Genomic DNA, 20486 nt, shown 5'->3' with positions numbered 1-20486 from the left:
ACAAGGGAAATGTAGTCTGTTTCGCTCTCAAACGTTTGTAAGGAAATAATCAGCTTGTTTTGCTATCCATACTTTCGAAGAGAAGTAAAAAGTATGTTTACCTCTGACGTACAAAGTACCAACACCTGTGGCCACATTGCTGTTGCCTACATACTCCTATAATCATGTGTCGGATGACCTCAAGCCCTGCACATCTGTAGGATAACATGTGTTTGAATTACTGTTGCCTGTACATCTACGAACGACATCCTGTGTCTGAATATCCATGACCTGCGCATCCACAGAGCAATATGGTCTTGTCATCATCATAGGAGGAATGTGTATCATTCGACTATAAAGAAATCTCTTTATCTTTCATGTTCATGGCTCCCATCAAGGACAACAGTCCTCTCCGACGCCAGACCTTAAATGAAACATGATAAAAGAGCTGAAAGGATATATGAGTGAGAATTAAATAAGGAAACATAATCTAAAAGAGTCTGAGGGGAGAGATAATTCGCGTTTAGGACAGGTCGTTAGGATCAGTAAGGAGTTTGAAATGTTAAAGACCTCCTAAGCTTAACGGTGTTGTGAAAGAGACAGACGTAACAACTTGCCATCCTTTAATCATCAACACCCAAACAATAATAACGTGACGCTGTGGCTAGTAGAGTAATATGTGATCTACATATCAGACGTGTGTTTAACTTATGCCTGATAGATATCTGATCTATGCTTGGCCTGTGGATACCTGACGTACTGCACAAATGACGTATTAGCACAAATAACCGAGGCATAAATGGCATAGCTTAAAGTACGAGCCATGAGTATATACATATATATATATATATATATATATATATATATATATATATATATATATATATATATATATATATATATGTCGACGACGTGCTATGAGTGCTGGCGATGCACCTGTATCACGAGGACCAGTTTCTCTCCTCACACACCTGCCTGTTCAGACCAGGTATACAGGACATTATACACATACGTATCACATCAGGGAGACGACACGCACACAACAATCTACTGTGACACCCTTAGTTCTTAAACCCATCTTAGATAAAACTCTCTCTCTCTCTCTCTCTCTCTCTCTCTCTCTCTCTCTCTCTCTCTCTCTCTCTCTCTCTCTCTCTCTCAGGGAGAGAGAGTGATTAGGGAGAATGAAACGCCAGGGGTGGTGGTGGTTTCCAGTGGGGGTAGGGGAGAGGAGGGAGGAGGAGGAGGAGGAGAAGGAGGAGGAGGTAGATTCCGGCCAAACAAAACGTTGGAATTAAAAATGGCGATCCCCTGGGTGTGTGACGTGAAAATTACACGCTGTAAATATATTGGCTCAGGTGTTCAGTAATGACCGTTTCAGTGCATGTTCTCTCCAATTTATACGATATCTTTAACGTGCATATTTAGCTATTAGTGCCAGCCTTCTCTCGTCGTCCTGATAGATAGCCTTCCACAACACGTTGTCCGAGCGTCGCCGCTAAGAGTACCCTTAAGCCTCAAAGAACACAGTCGTCAACGTGCCAAATTATAAGGTTCAAGGCTCAGAAACTCTGGCGACCCCGGAGTCACCACTTGCCAAAAGCATCAAACTCATGATGTCTTGTGGGCTCCTTAAAGAATGGGATACTCTCACCTTTTGAGGATACAGTGTTGTGTCCCAAGCACCACCAAACCAACCTTACCTTTATGGAATCCAGAGCCGAAAGCAAACAAAGTCCTTATCACACACTATCAGCAAATCTCCCACCCACCACCACCACACCCTCCCCCCCTTCCCCCCCTCTCTCTATAATGTTCAATAATTACACAACAATTATAGCGGACGCATATAATCGAGTGGAGACTCCCTGCAGTCGAGACAAATACCCAACAGGTTTTTACATTAAATAATTTCCACAATCTGGGTCTGTGAGCCTCTTGACTCAGGGATGAGAGAGAGAGAGAGAGAGAGAGAGAGAGAGAGAGAGAGAGAGAGAGAGAGAGAGAGAGAGAGAGAGAGAGAGACTACTTCAACAAGATGGACAAAAAATATATATCACAGCAAATATACGGGGGGAATACTTGAAACAAAATCTAGAACTATTCTTGGAATTTTGAAATACACACACACACACACACACACACACATATATATATATATATATATATATATATATATATATATATATATATATATATATGTATATATATATATATATATATATATATATATATATATATATATATATATATATACATAGGCCTTAAGAAAATATATAATACCCAAATGCTCTATAAAATTATATTCCTGCACCCGTAACTTGCATTAGGCAACCGAGGAAATATGTAAATACTCACCCGAAAATTTCCCCAAAATGCAAATGGTTTCAGCATAAACTTCACCGCAATATCCCTAAACACCGAGGCCGCAGCCTTGGAGATCCCAACAAAGTCCGTGAAATGCCTATGATGCCAGCGTCGTAAGGCTTCGTCGCCAAGGTGTGGTGGGGAAGGAAAGGGGGGGAAAAAAAGGGAGCTTGTTCTTTCCCCTACTAGTCCATGGTAAAAGATTTTGATGGGGGGTTGAGGAGGGGGGGTTATACCTGCATTCCCAGCCAAGGAGGAGGAGGAGGAGGAGGAGGAGGAGGAGGAAGAAACAAGACAAGGAGGGGGAGGAGGAGATAGAGGTGGGTGAGGAAGTTGTGGTTTCAAACCAAGAGGAAGAGCTAAAAGTTGAGGTAAAATCAACAGAAGAAAGCCAATTATATATCGAATAAGAAAGAAAATGTTATCAAAAGTGGCCAAATGACACTTACGAAAACCAAAAATTTACAGACTCTGGCGAAGACCAAAATTAGAGAACGGGAAGCAGGACCAGTAAGTAACGAGAAAATGTATGAGAAGACAAATAGTTCAGAAAGAAAGAAAACGGTGAGATAATACGCCCGACTTGGTAAGAAAAAGCGCGGGAAGACTTTTACAAAAAAGAGAATCGAGGTAAGAAAGATTGAGGAAGGACCGGTAGCAAGATGCAAGAGAGGGAGAGAGAAAGACTGGCCTCAAGAAGAAAGAGAACAGATGGTGAGAGAGGGAAGACAAGAAGAGGAGGACTGACCTCAAGAGGGAACACAGAAGAGGAGGAGGAGGAGGAGAAGAAAGAGGCCAAGACAGAGAAGAAAGAGCACTAGCTTGAAGGGGAATGAAAGAAAGACACAGAAGAGGAGAACACCAGCCTCAGAAGACAAGAAGGCAAGGCTTAAGGGAGAGGGACTAATCTCCAGACGAGGCAGGAGAGAGAGAGAGAGAGAGAGAGAGAGAGAGAGAGAGAGAGAGAGAGAGAGAGAGAGAGAGACCGTGATGGTGTTGGGACGCGGTACACACCATCAACAGGCCTGAGCCACCAACAAAACACGACCGTGATGATCGAGTAACCTGCTAAAAACACCACTGGCGACGTGACTTCACACCCAACAATCACTCCCTTGACGAAATTAAATATTGAAAACATTTGTCCATCAGGCCGTTACGCTGCCGGTGGTGATAACGAAGTGTAAACAATTGGCCGCTCAAGACGCTGTTCGGAGGGGAGAATGGCGTAGAGAGAGAGAGAGAGAGAGAGAGAGAGAGAGAGAGAGAGAGAGAGAGAGAGAGAGAGAGAGAGAGAGAGATGGAAAGAATACGAAGAATATGAATTCTGGTGGAGAGGAAGCGAGACGAAGAAATCTGAAAGGAGTTAGCGAGGGAGACAGATGAGATGATTACAAAGGAGAAAGATTGGATAAAGCCAGAGATATATGAAGGTAAAGCGGGGAGGGAGGGAAGAGGGAAGGAGAAGAAGACTATGGAAGAAGGTGTTTAGGAATGTGAACTTCTGCAATTACGAGAGTAGTAAGAGAGAATGTTTAAGAATGTTGAGGAGGAGGACAGAGGAGATGGTCGACGAAAACAATCAGGGAGAAACGGAAAAAAAGACAATGAGGAAGATGATCTATAGGCGCGTTTATATGTTCATACATTTGTATGCCCATGTCGTAATAATAATAATAATAATAATAATAATAATAATAATAATAATAATAATAATAATTGGTCTACTGAACTGACTGCAGCCACAGGATGAAAAAAAAAAAAAAATACAGACGGTCGTAAATAAAAGACTATTAATATAAATGTAGAAAACAGCCTGTAAGCAGACTTAAAGGTTAACATAAGATAAATAATCATTGATCATGGTTAACATAAGATAAATAATCACTGATCATGGTTAACATAAGATAAATAATTATTGATCATAGTTCGAATGACAATGATTGCTGGAAATGGTTGGGGGATGGCGGCCGTTCTTGCGGCAGTCTGTACGAGCGAGTATGATGGGCACTATGTACCCTTATCTGCACTTCTTTCCAGTAGTCTTTAATGCGTTGTAAGGAAGAGAATCCACCGAAGGAAGAAGCATTGGTGATTAAGAAGGAATAGTGCCTCGAGTTTCTTGAGTTTTGGTATAAGAAGACCAGATGCCTTTAGTCGATTTTACAAGTCTGTAGAAACGATAGCTGGTGGGTCTGGGAGACCTAGTGACGTGCTCCTTAGCTTAGTCTGTCGTGCAGAGTAAGTTCAAGAAGCCTGGTGGAGTGTGCACAGTCTACAGGGTACAGAGGGTTACTGAGGCAGGTTCTGGAGGCTAGGTTCAACTGCACGACCACGGCTTGGTGTTGATACTGATGAGATTTGGCTGTGGTCCAGTTCTGTAGATTATTGAGAGAGAGAAAGTTTTGGAGGCCGATGCAGTAATGGCACAGTCGTCGAGTCGGTGCGTCCATCAGGATATCACTAATAAGGATGAAGAAGCACAAGCGTCCCATATTTGTGACCTGTGGTATGTCAGAGCTGAGGAGCTAGATGGTGGGTATGTTTCCTTGGAAGTGCATAGCGCGGCGACGATCATTAAGGAAGTCTGCAAGACTTTGCATCTCACTGTAGGTGATTTTGTTAATGTTCATGTTATGGGTGAACAGAGATATTGTGCTTCCACAAGTCGTGGTTGATAAATTCATGAAGCCGTCTTCATATGACCGACCTACTGGGGGTCTATGGAAATTGTGACGTCCGTGGAAGGCTAAAGACAATGTGCTGAAAGATTGCGCTGGGGATCGGGATGATGGGAAAGGGTCGCTACTCACTGGTGGACTCTAGGCTTGTCCACATCAGGACTGGGGAAAAATATCAAGTCTCCCAATCAGGCGGTGATGATGGAGCAGAGGGATCTGGCTTGCTCACAGAAGAAACCCGTTATAGTGTGACTCTTGAGTCATTGCCAGGTGCAAAGAAATACTTTACCAAGTTGCTGTGTAGCTGTCTGACGGCTTTGGACTATTGCAGTGAGTCTCAGGACTTAGGGGCGAAGGTACGCTGAGAGGCAGGCGACGTCAAGGTAGCAGAGTGTCTGGCAGATGGTGACCAAGTGACTGTTGATAAGTCAAACTACTTCACCGATGGTGAGCTGAATAACGAACGAGAGGAAAGGAGGGAGTCTGCTTGTTCAAACCACTAAGCCATTTTAATTTCCTGTGCCACTGACTGATGTGAGACTGTTTCATCAGATGTACCATGGCTGAGTAATAAGGCTTCTTTACAGTGCGTATTTAACGAATGAATTTGTGTGCGTAAAAGCGTGTGTGTGTGTGTGTGTGTGTGTGTGTGTGTGTGTGTGTGTGTGTGTGTTCATAGATGTGGGTGCACTGAAGTGGAAGTGAATGTTCTTCGATAAGTGGTTGCGCTTGTGTGGAAGTGAGTGTCCGTGGATAAGAGAGTGGATGTAGAGATAAGACGACGTACCTCATTGGAAGTCAATGTGGCTGTGAATAAGTGCATTTGTAGATAAAAGTGTGTGTGTGTGTGTGTGTGTGTGTGTGTGTGTGTGTGTGTGTGTCTGTGTGTGTGTGTGTGTCGAAATGTTGGTCTACTTTTGGAGAAGTCACAGCGTCTTTTGCATAGGTACGATCGTCTGTTGTCTCCAGACAGGTATTCGTATCTGCAGTTGCAGCAGCTACTATAATCAGGTTCGTATTTAGAAAGATGTAAGCAGACATAATGCTTAAGACAGATATCTATGGTTTGTCTGTGTTTTGCATATATCAAGAAAATCACAAGATCAAACTTCGGATCTATAAACAAGCAAAGTATATAAAACCGTACCACCTTAAATTACAATCACAAGGAAATGATTTCGTTGCAATACATCAGATCAATTCAAACAAACTACGATACTTGCCTCTCATATATTTCAAAAAAAAGAAATGTGCAAAACTTACTTTTTCTAACTCTAAAAGGTGAAATCGCAGGACCTGGATCGCTTGAACCATCTGTAGGGAGAAATGCAACCACAAAGGAATTAGCATACATACGTCAGCTTTATATATATATATATATATATATATATATATATATATATATATATATATATATATATATATATATATATATATTCAATTCTTAACATTATCATTATTACCACTATTATTACCATTAACCTATAGCATTAAATTCACTTCATATATACAGTCATCTATATTTGGTCTCAACTAGTTATGAAAAACTCTGAGTAATAAAATTTTAATGGCAGTCAAGTTACGATATATCTTTAACCTGCTTTGGCCAGAGATCTACTGTTGCGACACCCTTGTTGACCTGTCACACATGTAATTGAGCCTAGATACTTTTTTTTTAATCTACATCTTACTAACCGTAAGCTTGTACAGCCTACAGCTTGTACGGTGTATTTCTTAGAAAGTTATGCACTTATCTACAGCTTCTCTTCATCCTCCACTCTAACGATCTACAACTACATCTGCACCAACTAAGAAACTACAGACCTTCTGTAACTTCCACCTTCTTCAACCCATAAACTACACGTCCCATATATTACTCAGTCCAGGGCATTTTCCTCCTCATCACATCTTGCTCTGATTACACCCTCAGCATCCACTTTGGCCCACTCTTTCCAAATGCCACATCTTCCATAACCAAGCCTCTGTTCTGCCAACCTCTTCAGGTCATATGTCATCCATCCCTCATCTTTCTCAACTCACAACCCTAGACCACTACACCTCCTATAATATCCTTAAACATCTTTAGCACACCCCTTACCCTTCCTATGGTTATACTCAGCCGACATCTGGTACATCCTGCGTCTTGTATGCCCCATAGTTTTCACAGTCTACAGCATTGCCTTCCACCTCCATCCACCAAAACCGAAACCTTGTGCGGCCTTTATCTTGTTCACAAGAACCACTGTTCATCCCACACCTGGTACATCGCACATCTGGCACACACCCCACCTTGTACAGTCTTCACCTTGTTCAGGCCAAGGCTACACACGTCACACCACAGCTGTGGTTACTGCCCTTCACAAATGGTTCAGCACTTTGTTTACACATCTTCACACATCCTCAGATGACACATCAATTCCTTTCTTTTTCCTCACTAAGAACAAAGGTGCTTGGAAAGGCGTCTCGATTTCAGTTCAAGCTAAATCAACCTGAATCTTAAGGTTTATTTCATGATCTCGTGGGAGGGAAGGAATGCTGAGGTGATGCTCTCTCTCTTACCCGCATCCCTCTCCTCAGGCCCATTGCCCCCGGACACAACCATCATCCCTGGAAAGATTCATCCTGACCTGGGAAACTCATCGCACCTGGAGGAAATGCTCCTCTTAGATAAATTCATTTCTTACCCAAAGTGCCTCACCTGCGGACAGATGTATCCTGTAGACAGAACCAAGCCTCTCCTAGACAGAAATAATTCTCCTATACAGAGCATTCTGGACCTTCCAAAGGATAAACTTACCCTCGCCCCTCCCCTTGGACAAAACCAACCCCTTCTAAGACACCCCAACCTCCCACCCGCACCCCACCTTGGACAGAACGTCCCCCGGACAGTGAAGCAATATCTAAATACCTATCTCGCCGCCCGCCACCCGCCTTGTAAGAAGTAAGCCCTGGTGCCCCGAGGCTGCCCGGGTACTTGATGCTTTGGCAACATATTTGCATATTAACAGGCAAGACGCATCCGCTGTGAGCTGCCGCCTGCTCGAACGCACCAATCAAACAAAATGGCGTTCTATCATAACCCCCCCCACCCTCTCTCCACCCTACCACTAGTCCATTTACCACCCAGCTGGAACAACCTCACACCTCGACCACATCCCTCTCCATGTGACGACCACTGAAGCTAGAGGGCGTAATGTAAGGGCACAGGCAGAGGGCGTGGAGCAGGAGTGTTTGTGAGGAGTAGGGACAGGATGCACGACTGGTGTGAGGGACTGGTTTGGGACATAGTTCAGGAGCGTGGATAGGATGCACAGCTTGGAAGTACATGTGAGGGGTACTGTGGAGGTCAGGAACGATGGCTAGTCACTGGTGAAGGGCCATGGGTGAGGAAACAATGCTACAGGAGGATGGACGTGGCCTCGGGTTGCGACACATGTGGGTAAGTAAACCCCTCCTGACTCCAGTCATCCATTCCATCTGCCGCCTCGGCTGTCACTCGGCCCCTGCGCCCAGCCGGACACACACACACACACACACCAGCAGTCGACCACACGGGCTACGAGACTGTAGGATAATGGTCGTCGCGCTCAGACTGGCAGGTGGGACCAGTGAGTAATAAAATCATGGCGAGACTTGCCTGGCCCACCACTCACCGCCGCTGCCGCCACGCCCGTCACCTGCCCCGCCCGTAACCACTCTCGCCTGTATCTTGCGTTACGTGTTCTACTGCCCCGCCCGTAACCTGCCTCACCCGTAACTCGCCCCGCCCGTAACCTGTCTCGCCTCTAACTTGCGTTACGCTCCCTCTGGCCCCACCCAGCACCCAGTCAGTCCAGTCGACAGACTTGGACGAGGCAACAATAACAGTCCAGACACAATCTCCGGCAACTCCTTGTGGTTCCTAGAGAGTGGAGAGCCAAACCCACTGTGTACCACCGTGAACCACCAACCTTCCTCCTCCGTAGGGTGAAGCTCTGGCCCATATTATGGCATTAAACTATCAAATATTTCCCCGATTTCACGTCAGTGTGGGTCGTTACCACGCGATAAACCGGTGTTTCTCTTACCCAGTTGGATTAAAAAACGAAAAAAAAAATAATAATCCGCGTGCTCTGATTTTACCAGCCTGCCAGCGTTTAATGCGGTGCTCAATATATATTTGATGACGTTAATAACAACAAAAACAGCTCATACTCGACAATTAATCCCCCCTAATTCTACAGCTCCTTTTCTCATACCCCCTCCCCTCATGTGACCCCACCTAATCACTCCCTCCCCTCTCATGACTATCCTTCCTCCCCTCCTCATCAGCCCCTGCCCGCTCATGACTAGTTTTTCTCCCCACTCATGACTACCCTTTCTCCCCTCATTATCCCCTTCCCTCTCACGACTACCCTTCCTTCCCTCCTCACCAGCCCTTCCCTTCTCATGACACCCCTTCTCATGTCTACTCTTTCTCCCCTCCTCACCAGCCCTTCCTTTCTCATAACTACCCTTCCTCCCTACTCATCAGTCCTACGCCTCTCATGACCCCCTCCTCATAACTCCCCCTGTCTCCCCAACCCTTCCTAGCTCCCCCAGCTTACCTTCACATTAACTAATTAACAATACTGTGCTACTGCTTGACTATACCCGTTCATGGAACCCCTCCCCTAGGCATAACTACCCTAATAACTCCACTAAGTAGGACTGCTTGTCAACAAGGGTGATAATGGCTAAATGGCATAACTAAATGAGCCAAAGTCAGGGTTAAAGGCATAGTTAAGAATGGAGATATGACTTTCTAGCACGCCATTGCTTAGAGCTCTGTATGTCTGGGAATTACATATATAAATCCTCCTTGCCAGGTATAGAGTAGTACAGATTCATAGCTTATTACAGAGACAGTGATCTATAGCATAATCATACCATTAGTAAACAAGACTTATGATAAATCTATTTCTAACTCAGTCCCACAACAAAAATAAAATATCCAGCGTTTAAGAAAAGAACTAATAGCAGCACTATATAAACCAAATATAATGTGAAGACTTTACAGACTGAAACGATGGTGATCTTTTTCACTTTTCTTATTAATTAGTAGAAGGAGGTGAAGTACCACTCGGGAGAACCTTACAATTTTTAGATCAGGAGTGGTTCCTCCTACTCAAAGAAGCCCTCCTCATCTTGGAGTGGTCTAACTCCCTAAGGAAAGGTCTCTCTCCCTCCTGGAAGTGTCCCTTCCCCTTCAGGAGCAGTACTTCACCCTAGAGGAGTGGTTTCTCTTTTTCAGGAGAGGTTCCTCTTCCTCGAGAAGTGATCAGACTTCGTCAGGAGTGATCCCTGTCCTCCGGGAGTGGACAGATCCCTTAAGAAGCGATTTCATCCTTTCAAGAATGGTATCGCTTCTTGGGGAGTGGTTCTTCCTCCTCCAGAAGGGGTTCATACCCTTCAGAAATTGGCCCTTCCCTTCAGAAGTAGTCCTTTCCTTCAAAGATGACTCCTTCATGACCAGTCCCTGCCTTAAAAGCAGTCCCTCTCAGTCAGGAGTGGTTCCTTCCGTCCAGAGGAAGTCACTCTTCTTCAGGAGAGGTTCCTGACATCCAGGAGTGATTGCCTCTACAGGGGTGATCCCATTTCTCCAAGGGCGGTCTTTAGGAATAATCCCTCCGTTTCAGGAGTGGGTTCCTCCATCAAAAGTGGGTCTTCCTCCTTCAGGAGTGGTCCTTTGCCCTCAGTAGTAATTTCCTCCATGAAAGAAAGGGTCATCCCCCTTTCAGGTAGAGCCCTTCACGTGAAAGGGCCGACCCTCGTTTCCCTTCAGAAGCAGCCCCTAGTGTTCGTTATGTGTGATCCCTAACCTTCAGGAGTGATCACCACTCTTCCAAGAAAGGTTCTCCACGAGTGGTCCTTCCGCTCCAGGAGTGACCCCTTCACCTGACCCTCCGAGGTGGTTCCTCACCCCCAACTGAGGAGAGCCCCGCTAAGGTAAACAAAGACAAGCGTTGCGGTTACTTACTAAGCTATCAAGCTCTGGGTTTGCCTGATAATATGGCTTCTCTTGTCTAATCTGCAAAAGCAAAATGCGGAGGCTAAGTAGGCAAAGGAGATAACCAACTACGAGGCCGCCCGTGAAGAAAAGATAGAAGAATGAAAAAAATAAATAAGTTAAGAAGTAAAACGTAAAGTGAAGACAAAACACATACATTTTTTTTCCCCCCGGGCGGCCCCCATCAGTACCCATTTTCCTCTGGGGGAGGGGGAGGAGGCGGTCATGACTGACTGAAGTGAGAACAAGACACAGGAGGAAAGGCAGGAAAAAAAGAATTATACCGGTAACGGAAATTCATGACAAGAAACAAATAACAAGAGAGTAGTAAATGGAAAGACATTGTGAACAATCAGCCAAACATTTCTTTTTTTTTGGGGGGGTGTTCAGCTGATTTATACAATGATGATGATGATGATGATGATGACGATGATGATCATGATGATGACTTACCATGCTGTCAACTTCGGGATGTGAGTAGTAGTACGGCTTCTCATGACGAAGCTGCACGGGGAGGGAGAAACACAATGACATCCACTTAAGTCTGGCTCTAGTATCTGAGGTGTTGATTCTGAGAGATGTGTGAAGTCAAGGAAAAAGAAGGCACTTTAAGAGTTGTGTGTGTGTGTGTGTGTGTGTGTGTGTGTGTGTGTGTGTGTGACGTGGTAAAGGAGCAATGTTCCGCGAGCCGACGCCTCCTTGGTCTGGACGAGTCAGCAACGGGAAGTACGGGTCGGTAAGGGAAATTATGTGAGTCAGTCAGGGAAACTGTGATTCAGAGCGGGGGAATCAATCCCATGGAGGAAAACAAGAAGCTCCTGAGGGACACAACAGGTCAAGGGTAAGAAACCGACAGCTAGAAGGGAAAATGCAGGTCAGGATGGAAGCTTAATCCACTGAGGGGAAACTAAGACGGAAATATGACGAATCTGTCTATGTTAGAGAAACATGGAGTTACAGAGAAATCCTACGGCTGTAATGAGAACGACGAATTAGTTTCGAATGCACTGAATGTGTCTGTACAGGGAACAACGGGTCACGAGGGGGAATGACATGTTATTTAGAGGATTCACACGTCAATAAGGAGATCTAAGAGCAAGGGAGGGCATTCAGGAGTCACTGTGAAAAACCATCAGTCTGTGAGATGCACCACGAGTCAGTTAGGGGAACTGATATACAGGGAAGGTATACAATTGTCAGCCAGGATATACCCGTATCAGAGGGGGGAATACACGCTGTCTGGCAGGGGTGGGTATAACTCATGCAGTGGCATCACATACAAAAATGAGGAGACAGATCACGTTGCGACTTGAATATTGAAGAAATCGATCATCTGACGGAATATAGCTGACGGTGATGTATATATACTGCAACCTAGTAGATACACTATATATATTGCAGCCTAGTAGATATACTATATACATTGCAGCCTAGTAGATACACTATATATATTGCAGCCTAGTAGATATACTATATATATGGCAGTCTAGTAGATATACATGAGAATGAAACTGGAAGGAGCAAGTAAAATTTCTTCAGTTCGTGTGGTCATGAAATGCTTTAAAACTTTCTGACCGAGAAATGGGGAATCATGGGAGTTAGTGAGTTCCTTTAGTCGCTCCTGTCATTCTAGCTTGGGTCATCATGAAGAAGAAATCAAGGAAATGTGCAAAATCTAATGTTAATCTTGAGGTCTCACCAGCAACGTCGGCCATCACTTGAGAATATGGGGTGTTACATCTCCTACTTATTATCTTCGCTAATCAAAGGCTGGCTAAGACGTCCTAAGATGAGTTTCGTGCACAGGAGACGGATATATCACATACATAGAGAACAATTTCCTCTGTACATGGAGCTGTTTTTTCCGTGTTTAAATAAGAAAAACGTATCTTTTATGGACACTGGGGCTGGTCTTTCGTGTTCAAAGAAACCAATCTTTTCTGTAAATGGCAATGGTTTTCGTAAATGGAGACCGATGTTTTGTTTACATGTAGACGTGTCTTGTGTGTAAATGGAAAGTTATCTTTTATGAAAACAGACCTTCAGCTTTTGTGTATATCTAGCTTGATCTTTTTTCTTTTTTTTTCAGTAGGCAGAGGATAATTTTTTCGAGTTAATATAAACTGATCTTTTTGTACACTTGGAGGGAAATTCCTCAGGCATATAGAATCGAAGTTACGAATGTTCGTTGATTAATCTTAACAGGAAACGAAAGGTGATTCAATTTTCTTTTCATGAAGATGTGTATGACATGTGAGCTGAGGTTAATCATATGTGATCTGTTGTAGATAAGGAGCCTGACTTATTGTGTTTATGGAGGCTGATCTATTATGTGTACAAAAATTGATCTGTTCTGTACATGAAGGCTGATCTATTGTATACATGGAGGCTGGTCAACTATGTATACAGATGCTGATTAATTGTATACATATAGAGCCGATCTTCTTTGTAATGTGGGGCTAAATAATTGAATCTTTGATTCGCTGAATCACTGATAGTCAACATGTGTATAAAAAGAGTTGGTCTTAGTGAAGCTTGAGAATTTGCGCTTAACGATGGTGATCTTTTGTGTAGAAGATGGATTTTTTTTTTCGTTTTTAGGCAGACGAACTTTGATCTAACAATGAATGCCGGTAAGTGTGTTTAGCTTCATCTCTGAATGCCTCGTAACTCATCTATTTCCAGACTGACAATCGATGATTTCAAGGTAAGATGCTGCAAATAAGTCGCTAAACCTAACATATACTGAATGTGATCTAAGATGTATATCTTATTCAGCTTACCTACATTCTAAATGGAAATGATATTAATCTACAACATCTGTCCGAGCCGCATGAGAGTGGAGTGGAAATACAAGTTAACCCTGAGCCAAACAGCATATGAAATGATTACTACAATACACTTCAGATCACCTTTCTTCTGGCTTACAAGATGAGGAAACAGTAATGAGATGGTTGAGATGGTTGGGGCTGGACATAGAAGAATCACCATAAATGTTTATCTCTGATCTTTAAATTGAAAAAAAAAAAGAAAATAGGGAGGTGGATCATATACATAATTAGGGAATTCTTTGTAACCTTAACACTATAAAAGCTGAAAGGGAAAGAACATTAGTATCTTAAATCAAAATTCAAAATTCAGTTCATTTATCTATGAAACAAATGACAATAATCTGCATGATCACTTTATATAAGCATCCTGTCAAAGACATAAAGAAATTTTTTAAAAAATTGACTGATTTGTTTGACATTTAGTTCAGCAAATACAGATGACGTAAGAATGCTACTGAGCCACTTAACATCTGGTAATCTATATGAATAAATGACAACGTATAAACTTATACTGATTAAAATAGGGTGGAAACAGGTGTGATGAGTAAGATCAACAGCGACAGGGGTAACATAACCATTTTCTCCATGTTGAGGAGAAAGTTTTATAGACATGCAAAACAACAACACAAAGTCTTAAGAAAAATAAAAACTTTGTGCCACTTGAAGTATTGGGTTCATATACACATTATGCAAATTACTGAACTCCATCCTTAATCAAACTTGTCTCTTATAAGAGTGGCTGGTTATATGTTCCACAAATTAGTTTTTCAACTTTTCTTCATATTTTTCTTGATAATCACGATTTCAGGTGTGGCTACTATGTCTGGTCTCATTCATCATTCACTCCTAAGGAATCAAAAAATAAAACAAGCCTAACTTGTATTTCTTTGGTTTGTGGTCATAAAGCCTAACTTCATAAATAACAACAGACAACTGTGCAGAACTATTTACAAAAACGTCTAAGATCTTCTACTCGATTTCAATCTGGATTTCAACAAAGAAAAAATAGTAGTTATGAACAAACTCACATACCCTAAACTTAACTTATTGTATACAAGATTATTACAGTCATGGAGCTCTGTCTACTCTGCACATGCATATGTATGTTGTAAACTCTCTCATACATACCTGATCACCAGCAGCACACTCTCACAACATATATGTAACCAGAACTAGTGGAAAACAACAAATACTTTGGTGCCTGAACACACTGGATCACCAAAATACTATTTCTACGTATATATAACAAGAAACAATGTATAGCATCAAATATCCTGGTGCCCGAGGGCAATGAATTGCTGAAACTTGATCACTACGTATAAAAACTCAAAGGTATCATACCGATGTACTCAGGCAAATATTGTGGTGACTGATACACTTGATCACCAAAACACTATCGCAACGTGCGTGTAACCAGCAGTGTTGTATGGAATCAACTATCCTGGTGCTCGAATGCACTGGATCACCAAAACCACCATCAAGACTCACAGACACTCTGAAGTAACAGACGGAAGCAACTATCCTGGTGACTGAAACAGACAAACATTCCTCCGCATCAAGAACAGACCGGTCGACCTAGGCGGGGGTCTAGACCTGGACCCACCCTCTACATTATGTTCCTCCCTGGCCTCACCACCAACTCCAAACTTGAGTCGCCTCCAGCGCCGATATGATCAATCGCTTAATTAACGACAACTACACTTGTTTGCTGGTGACAAGGTCGCCTCCACAACCCCGGGCTAACGACCCTCCCTCCCTGCCACCGCCACTGCTACCACCACCACCGGCTCGCTACCTTAGATCCCACTGATAATGGTGCCCTGTGGCTGTGGTGGGAATCGGAAAGATATCTTATTACTTTCTTTTTCACGTAAAACTTTTGGTGTGTGTATATATATATATATATATATATATATATATATATATATATATATATATATACCGTAGGTGACAGTGGAGCTCGCTCTCTCTCTCCCTCGAACGAAGATTCATAACGAAGAGTCCAGTGAGACTGTAATCCCTGAAGAGAAGGGACACAGGAGGAATTATTTCGAAGTTATCTAAAAATAATTCTATCACGATATTCTAAGCAAGCAAGCAAGCAATATCTTCAATCTCTTGCATCAGCGCCATTGGATTATCTTCTACTAACTATTATCAAATTCAAAAGAACAACTTTATCAATAGAAAAAAAAATATCTGGTATAATTAACACAGGCACATCACTGACCTTAGCCGCACACACACCCCCCCACTTCATATGACATCATCAACGTAAATATAACAACTGGGTCGAACTAAACCTTCGTACTGAAACCACAACGATCCTAAACACGGAAGCATTTTCGTATCTAACGTATGTTCACCCACATGACGACTGCAGAAGGCCAGCCAGACACCTTGGGACTCACGTACACGATGAAGTAGAGAGATGGGAGTAAGGCAGCAAGTGAAACACTAGCGAGAGTTGGGAATTCCTGACTCCTGTTTGCTTACGAATTCCTTGACGGACAGAGAGATGTCCACAGTCAACGACCATCATTTATGCAGTCTGGTTTTTGAATCAACCTGAACTGTGGGGGGTAGAAGACCCACCGAAGTCTTCACCAAGTATTTGTTCAACAGGTCCTGCTTACTTACAACGTCTCCAACTTCACATATGACTGGCCCTGCCTTAGCTATGGGCACTACAAGTAGCCTTACTGTAAATGCCAGACACAGACACAGACACACACACACACACACACACACACACACACACACACACAAACTATTTTCTTTTTTTTCACATTGTTTAAAACATATCCAGTTATTCATTCGAAAATTTATCATTACCTTAAGGTCACTGTCCCTGACGTAAACACAGACTTACTGGGTAGAGAACAAAACCTTCAACATAGTTAACTGTCTCGAAGTCGAAATACAAGCATTTATAGCACTAACAAAAATCACCAGCAAGAAACTAACTTGATTGGTATTTAAATAGCCCAACTTTACGATGTTGGCGGGAAAAAACTGCGGTTCAAACCTACTGCTGTCACTTTATAACATCATTTACGGAATCACTTTAAAAAATTTTTATTTAAATCCAGGTTTTGTTTGAAGTACTCTAGACTGAGTGAATAAATGGTGTTCGATCTAGAGTGAATGCATTGTGGACACTTCACATTACTCCTAATTGGCAGCGAGAGTGAAGTTCCTCTTAGTGGACACTAGTAGCCTACATCTGTCAAGGTAACGATCATTTAAGGTTCCAGTGATAGGAATCAACTACGGCCTTATCGTACATACACGCATAAAATATATAAAATAAAACATTTATTAGGATCTGTGATACTATGGCTGTGCTGACCGGCGCTACAAACAAGCCAAGTACAGGAATATCTTCCACAAAAGGCCCACTGAAGCCTCCCAGCCTCGCCATCTTCCTGGAAGACGAGTGTTTAATAACCGGACGGAAGGAGAGGGGGCGAAGATGATTCACTCTGATATACACGATCCAACACCCGGGGGCTAAAGTAAGAATATATGCACATACACATAAGCACAGAGAACTAGTTGAGTAAGTCCAGAGGATGACAACAAAAACCGTTCCAGAATTAAGAGGATTTGCTCACAGGGACAGGTTCAAAGCCTTAAATTTCTCATCCACAATTGATGAATTCAAAAGTGTTTAAACTGTGGAAACTACTACTACACCAGCTTTTGGAAAGGTAGAAAGGGAAAGGAGGCTTAGAACGTATAAAGATGATATAATCAAGCTGTTTTAAAAAGGCCATTTAAGCCTTATGGTCCTGACGGAGTCTACCCCATATGATACTGAAGAAATGTGGGGAGGCACTTACATCACAAGCCTTCTAGATCTCTGTGATAGGGTAAACTCAGTCTTAGATCAAAGATGGATCGTCTACGTGTACCTAAATTGTTAGAAAGCCTTTGATACTATAACCCCAGAGGAGGCTGATGATGAAGGAAGGTCCTGGGGTAACGGTAAGAGCCCAGGCTGAGCTAAAGCCCCAAGAATCTTTAACAATGGCACGAGCTAGGCTAAGATCTGACGGATCCTGAACAAGGGCCCGCACTAGACTGTAAGCCATGGCTAATCTTTAAGAACACAATCCCTGGCCTACACACTGCTGTGGACTGATCAGCACATTTCTTCATGGTGTGGAAAGACTTCCGTAAGGGATACAAAGTGTGAGAAAACAATAAGAATAATGTAATCAGTTATTTCCATGAATATTTCCATCAAAGATAGGTCTAGAGCTTTCAGAAACAAGAGAGAGAGAGAGAGAGAGAGAGAGAGAGAGAGAGAGAGAGAGAGAGAGAGAGAGAGAGAGAGAGAGAGACTCATATTTTGGGTGACGGGGGGTGGGGGGGATCCAAGACTGTATTATGACCAATATGATGTATATGTACTTAATTCTTCCAATATTCTAAACTTATGATGGGACTGAACCACTTGAGTCGGGTTTTGGTTTAAACGAAACCTGGAAGAGTTGTAAAGTCAGTGATATTTAGGGGATGGATCTTTAAGAGTTAAGTATTTGCAAGACTTTGAATATATTTCCTTTCAATCACAAGCTGGCGATATCGTGAGTTTAAATCTGTTATTCTTGATATTTGCATACTAAACCTTCAACGTTTATGACTGGAGGAGTTAAAAAGTTAAAATTTCATTTTTTTTCTTCCATTTCTACGCTCGAGCCAGAGGCTTGTGGACATACGAGCCAGTGGGACTTGCAGACGAATCACATCCGTCTACTGGTAGACTGACGGTGGCGGCGTCAGCGTCTTGGCAACCCTACCCCGCTTCCTTAGACCGATAAATTAGCCTTTAGTGTCCGAGAGTAGATTTTTGCATTCTCGGGGGATGTCGCAGCAGTTTCCGCGAAGTTTACACTGGTCGTTATAATATGTAATGGATGTTGGTGAGGTGTGCAGTGTCGTTCCCCGGGGTCTGGGTGGAGGAGGAACATTGTCAGGGATTTCAGAAACGAAGAGGAAAGTCAAAGAAATGATGAGAGGAAGTGAGGAGGACGAGGAAACTGGAATGAAGGCGAGAAGGTGGTAGTTGTCAAGTGGGTTGGTGTGTCTATGTCGCGGCTGAGGACGGATGGAGATGCACTAGGTGACCACTACAGATACAGTAGTGGAGTCAAGGGGGAGCCATGAGGAGAAAAACTATAATATGGGGAGAAGACTAGAATTAATAATAGATAGAGATGCAGATAGAGTGGGAGGCAAAGGGCATAAGGCAGACTCATATTAAAAATGCATGTGAAGGGGAAGCACAAGATTGGGACGAAGAGACGAACGACCTGAAGAATATATTGTGACTGAGGAAGAAAGACACAGGGAGGGAGGAAGACCTGCATAACAGGACTAAGGGAAGAAATATCAAATAAAATGAAGAAATATAGAAGGCAGGTCCTGAATAACCAAGGGAAAGGATGAACAGAGAATGGGAATTACTAAAGGGAAGGAAGATTAAGTAGAAAATGGGAAGAGAAACAGGATATCTAAGGGAAGAAGGGCCGAAGGAAAGGTGGAGGTAGGTGGAGACACTGGGACAGTAAACCCTGAATGGTTTCTGACCAGCTAATTAATTACCCCATAAAATGCAAGTGACATTTCCTCATTAGTCCAAAATGCTTGATAAACTCGGGTGAAATTTCCCTTCATTTTATAGTGAACGCAGACCTTGTCTTATCGCTAGACCCACAGGCCAAAAAAAAAAAAAAAAATGCCGGAATTTCAAGGTCGTTTTTCCTTTTTAATGAACAAAAATTCCTTTCGCTACGCAGGAAGGCGATTATTCACCTCATTCAGTATGATAACGTGTATAAGATTTAAATCATCGTCGAAGTTAAAGAGGGAAAGAGACCATACAGCAATAATATATATATATATATATATATATATATATATATATATATATATATATATATATATATATATATTGAAAGAATCAGAGAAAGAGAGAAAAAGGAGAAAAAGTGCATGAAATGGGGTCGTGTGTGCCCCGGAGCACAGGGTTCTGGCCGGCGGGTCACCTACCTGTCCGATGCAATGCTCCTCACGGCTACCGGGCCGCCCGCAATCAATACACCGCAACGCCCGACACTCATACACCGCCCATACACCGCCCATACACCCCTATGACAAACACACAGCCATCGAAGAGACAGTCACACACTTCGGCACTACGCCTACAACACCTTCAGGAGCCTCAAGCACAAGAAATGCCCTAAGTCTCTAAGGCATCAAGCAACCCCTTCCATCATCAACACAATCAGGTCTTTGCGTCACAATGACCCTATGGAGGTGGACTGTGTTGCTAGGTAAGGAGTGTCTTCTGGTTCGCCTGAGGCTGAGGAGGAAGAGCAAAGAGGAACACGTCAACGGGCTGACTCCAGTACTGCCCAACACAGTCGTAATTCTCCATGCCCTCTGGGGGGGTCTGACTCACGTCTTGTGCAGACTGTAGACATTACCAGCGTTGGTTTGGAACTTGTGTACGTGATACCCACTACAAAGACCAGGTTCTTACACCTTTAAAACTACCGTATATTATCGGTGGCACTACACCTTCAATGG

The 20486-nt window shown here is 43.0% G+C and overlaps 1 protein-coding gene across 19 annotated transcripts in view; it reads right to left on the bottom strand.

Annotated features, from left to right (window-relative positions):
- hth (Meis homeobox homothorax) overlaps nucleotides 1–20486 on the bottom strand; it is a 576382-nt gene that overhangs the window by 496264 nt on the left and 59632 nt on the right. For 18 of the 19 annotated variants that reach the window (XM_071677168.1, XM_071677160.1, XM_071677169.1 and 15 more), the window contains exons 4-5: nucleotides 11026–11076; nucleotides 6291–6341 (exon numbers count right to left, since the gene is read on the bottom strand). In XM_071677168.1, coding sequence (XP_071533269.1) covers nucleotides 6291–6341; nucleotides 11026–11076 — 102 coding nt within the window. Of the gene's footprint in view, nucleotides 1–6290; nucleotides 6342–11025; nucleotides 11077–11508; nucleotides 11560–20486 lie in introns of all 19 variants that reach the window. The other variant, XM_071677162.1, reaches the window with a different exon arrangement.

This window comes from Panulirus ornatus, chromosome 24, assembly GCF_036320965.1.
Source record: "Panulirus ornatus isolate Po-2019 chromosome 24, ASM3632096v1, whole genome shotgun sequence".
In the NCBI taxonomy this organism is placed as follows: Eukaryota; Metazoa; Arthropoda; class Malacostraca; order Decapoda; family Palinuridae; genus Panulirus; species Panulirus ornatus.
The sequence above is the reverse complement of the archived record's forward strand: the minus strand, read 5'-3'. Positions and strand labels throughout refer to the sequence as shown.